This window comes from Scatophagus argus, chromosome 8, assembly GCF_020382885.2.
Source record: "Scatophagus argus isolate fScaArg1 chromosome 8, fScaArg1.pri, whole genome shotgun sequence".
NCBI classification, from domain to species: Eukaryota; Metazoa; Chordata; class Actinopteri; family Scatophagidae; genus Scatophagus; species Scatophagus argus.
The window spans coordinates 12422217-12426427 of record NC_058500.1 but is presented as its reverse complement, the minus strand read 5'-3'; the positions used below and the strand labels follow the sequence as shown (position 1 = coordinate 12426427).

Genomic DNA, 4211 nt, shown 5'->3' with positions numbered 1-4211 from the left:
TTCTGTGTTCAAATGTTAAAATTGTCAGCATACCAGTAGCGTTCGTGGTAGGACGAGTACTCATCGCCTGATACTAATAGTGATAATACTAATAATAATCATTGTTATTATTGTTATGCAAATAGTAATAATGATAATAATAATAACCTTACCTGTAAAACTCCATAACACTATGAAATACACGTCACTGAGTGCACTCTGTAGTTTGTGCTATGCCTGTTTAAGGAGCTGTAGCCGTTTAGCCAACCTACCACCAGCCCATAAACATAAACACACGCAGCACATATCTCTCTAATTGTCATAAGCCTGCAAACAGGAATCTGTTACTGGTTTTCTTGGTGCGCCTGTGGTGTTTGAAAATTATTCGTTTGAACCTCGGAGATCTTACCTAAAGCCAACCACTCCTACACATCCAACTCTTCCAAATTGATATATGACAATATCTACTTTCGATCACGTGTCTGCGGGGCGACTTAGACGGATTGCGCGTCATCTCGCCTTCCCAAATTTTTCCCTTCTGCTGCAGCTCGTATCCAAAACATCTATCTATAGACGGAGTACGAGAGAGAAAGATGTTTAACTCGGTGAATTTGGGCAACTTCTGCTCCCAGACGCGCAAAGACCGGACATCCGAGTTTGGGGACAGGACGGGCTGCGCGTCCAACATCTACCTCCCCAGCTGCACCTACTACGTCCCCGAGTTTTCTGCCGTCTCCTCGTTTCTTCCACAGGCCCCGTCCCGGCAAATCAGCTACCCTTATTCCACAAATCTGTCTCAAGTACAGCCGGTACGGGAAGTTTCATACGGCTTGGACCCTGCGAGTAAATGGCACCACAGAAGCAATTATGCATCGTGCTACTCGGGAGAGGATCTGGTGCATAGGGACTGTCTTCCACCATCCACCATGACAGAAATGCTTATGAAGAACGAGAGTGTGTACAGCCACCACCATCACCATCACACCCATCCGGGCTCCAATCACCCCTCCACAGGTTTTTACTCCGGCGTAGGGAAAAACAACGTCCTCCCCCAAGGTTTCGACCGCTTTTTTGAGACCGCATACTGCAGCAGCACGGACAATCAGTCAGACAATTGTTTACAAAAGAGCGAGGGGGGAAAGCTGGAAAGCGACTCCCAGCAGCAGCACCAACAGCGACAGCAGCCCACAGCCTCTGTACCCGGAGCCCCGGAGCAGGAAAAAGAGCCTGAAGATGAGGAGGAACATACAAATTCAGGCTCATGTACGTCTTCCTCCGCAACAACCAAGGACGGCAACGCCAGCAAGAGCAACCACTCGAGTAGGTATACCGAAGCTGTAAAATGGGGGAAGGTTAAGGGGACTAGCCCGGTGTTTTGTCGGTCAGATTTTATGTGGAGTTTTATAAGCATTCAAAGGATTTTATTATAACCCTACAAAGCTCTTTCTTGCAACGAGAAGAATTTTTACGATGGGAAAGCGCTTTGAAAAAAGGGGGATGTTATACACAGACGCCTCGATGGTGAGAGTCTGTGAAATTTTTAAGAGAGAGCTATTGTGACAAATGTTAACTTTGATCATGAACTTGCGTTGGGCATTTTAAGGGATTTTCTCGTTGGGCCGTCGAGAGTAAAAACCAATTGGGCAGAACATTGCTTTTGGCGTCTTGTGAATTTTCTTTTAGCACTGGGTTTGCCCGCAAAAGACATGCTGCACAGAGTATTACATACTTTACGGTTAAATGCGTCTCTATCTATCTATCTATCTATCTATCTATCTATCTATCTATCTATCTATCTATCTATCTGAGCCGTTCATAAGCAGACAATAAACCAATCAGTTGTACAGAATCGAGTGTTTTGCATGGTCCATGTATGAAAGTAACGCACAGGTCTGCAAATAAAGCTATTTCCTCAAAAGCCGCTGTAAAAAAAAAAAATAGAAAGAGAAACAATTCCCTTAGGTTTGCTTTTACATTTAATCTCTAATGATTTGCATGCAAGCTGACATTTCTGTTAAATTGAGTTACGTGCATGAGGTAAAATTATGTTTGATTTTAAGTGCTGAAATAGCCATTATGGCAGCACACAGGTCCCATTGGTCTTTAGCCTCATGTAGCCTACATTGTATTAGCCCAGTCAGGCAGCAGACACAAGCTAACTGAGGCTGGCGTTTGCCCTTCCTCCACACACACACACACACACACACACACACACACACAGAGAGAGAGAGAGAGAGAGAAAAAACTATAAAAGAATCTATTTCCCCAGTCACCTGTTTGATAAGACGTTATAGAGCCACAGAGGTCTGCACAGGCCATTGCAGACATGGGCAGTGCTTTTCAACTCGCTGCCAAAAGATTGTGTAAATTGTTAGTTTAGCTCCAGAGGAATGTGGCGCACATAATGCGCTGAAATACTTTTGTTGTTGTATATTTATAACAGATAAACACGTACTTAGAGACTGTAAGTTGATATTATTTCCTCCAAGTGATTCGGATATTTAACGCTCTTTATGGCTGGTTTATCTGATAGCCTCAGCTACTTTGCTTCATGAATGTTGACTGAAATGTTATCATTACTAATGCAGCTGAAACGGAATTCTTAGCATCTTGCAAGTCTTTTGCCACCTCAGCACTAAAGCCTACCTCTCTCTCTTTTTTTTTTTAAAAAAATATTATTTCTGTTAATTCATGTTTGCCGGGACAATGTGATTTCATTTGTTCATTTTTTTATTTCCTCTCAGGCACTCCTCGTACAAGGAAGAAGAGGTGTCCATATTCCAAGTTTCAGATTCGAGAGCTGGAGCGGGAATTCTTCTTTAACGTTTACATCAACAAAGAGAAAAGGCTTCAGCTTTCCCGAATGTTAAACCTCACCGACCGCCAGGTTAAAATTTGGTTTCAGAATAGGAGAATGAAAGAGAAGAAGCTGAGCAGAGATCGCCTCCAGTACTTCTCTGGAAACCCCCTGTTGTGAGCAGGAGCAGAAAGAAGTGTCACAGTCTTGGTCAGTGACATCAAGGCCTACTCTTATCTCATTGAATTGTAATCGTGGGCATAACCATTTTCTAAAGGAGCCCATGTCACCAACAGTGCAATGTTAAAGTGGACAGTGGGAGTTATAGGCCTGCATGGGATGAAGTCGCCATTTTCTTATTGCCCTATACGGGGCGGCGGAGAATTTCTAGCTGGTCCCCAGAAAGGCCTACATGGTTAGAATAATCATTTATACCTATGCTGTTCTTGAATATGTCCCTCTATTTATCACGATTCTCCATTGTGTTTATTATATTGTTCATATAGACATATTTGTTGTTAAAATATCAAATGTAACAAACATTTTGAATCCTTATTGCGCAGGCAACTTTTAGCTCTTCCCTCTCCCTCTGGTCTATGTATATATCATATCATTATCTAATTATTTCTCGACCAGAGTATGAACAAATTAATACATTTCCAGGCTGCATTTTTCGCCATTGAGAACTGTGACGCCCAGTCTGTGAAAGTATAACCCCCTCCATGTACAGAGTAGCATATGCAATGTGCATTCGCGACTGTAAATAGGCGTATGTTGAATTTCCTTTCCTCTATCCCTGCTGCTATTTTTCAGTACACTGCCCATACAACTTTAACAGCTTTAACGACAACACTCGTTAAATTATTTGCTTAAAAAATCGGTGCTTTGGATTCCAGAGAGGAGGATCAGATTGTTGGCCTGTGTATCATTAATATAATACCTATGAAATAAACAGAAACGTATAGGCAAAACTCTACGACTTTGTGCCTTTTGTGCTATCATGACAATTACCATTACTGACTATATGATTGTGCATTTGTTCACGACAAACGCAACGCATGCATGGCCGTGAGTTTAAGAGTCTTTTGGAAATAGCAACTGCTTATAAAAATGTGTATAATCTAAAACTGTTGGCCTTCATGCATAACAGTAACACCATTTTAACTTGTGTTTGCGGCCGGCTGTGGATGATACACACATTTACTGTGGTAGATATGGTTGCGCTTGTGAAAAATGAGGAGTGTCGGCGGGCCTGCACTTGTCAGATTTTAAGCAATTTTAAGGTTACATCACTATTCAGAGATCATGTTTGAATTTTAGCAAGCGTGTTAAACGAAGTTAGAGCCAGATCTTAGAAATGTAGAGAAAGAGAGTGGAATGATAACCTCTTTTAGTGCCCACTAAATGGAATCGCCACTCTTGTAGTCTAGACACT

The 4211-nt window shown here is 42.2% G+C and overlaps 1 protein-coding gene across 1 annotated transcript; it reads left to right on the top strand.

Annotated features, from left to right (window-relative positions):
• Positions 1-433: 433 nt before the first annotated feature.
• hoxc11a (homeobox C11a) lies at positions 434-3739 on the top strand. Its single transcript, XM_046396898.1, is given in 3 exon segments — positions 434-558; positions 560-1299; positions 2724-3739. Coding segments are annotated over 3 exon segments (1098 nt in total). The 3' UTR covers positions 2957-3739.
• The last annotated feature ends 472 nt before the right edge of the window (positions 3740-4211 follow it).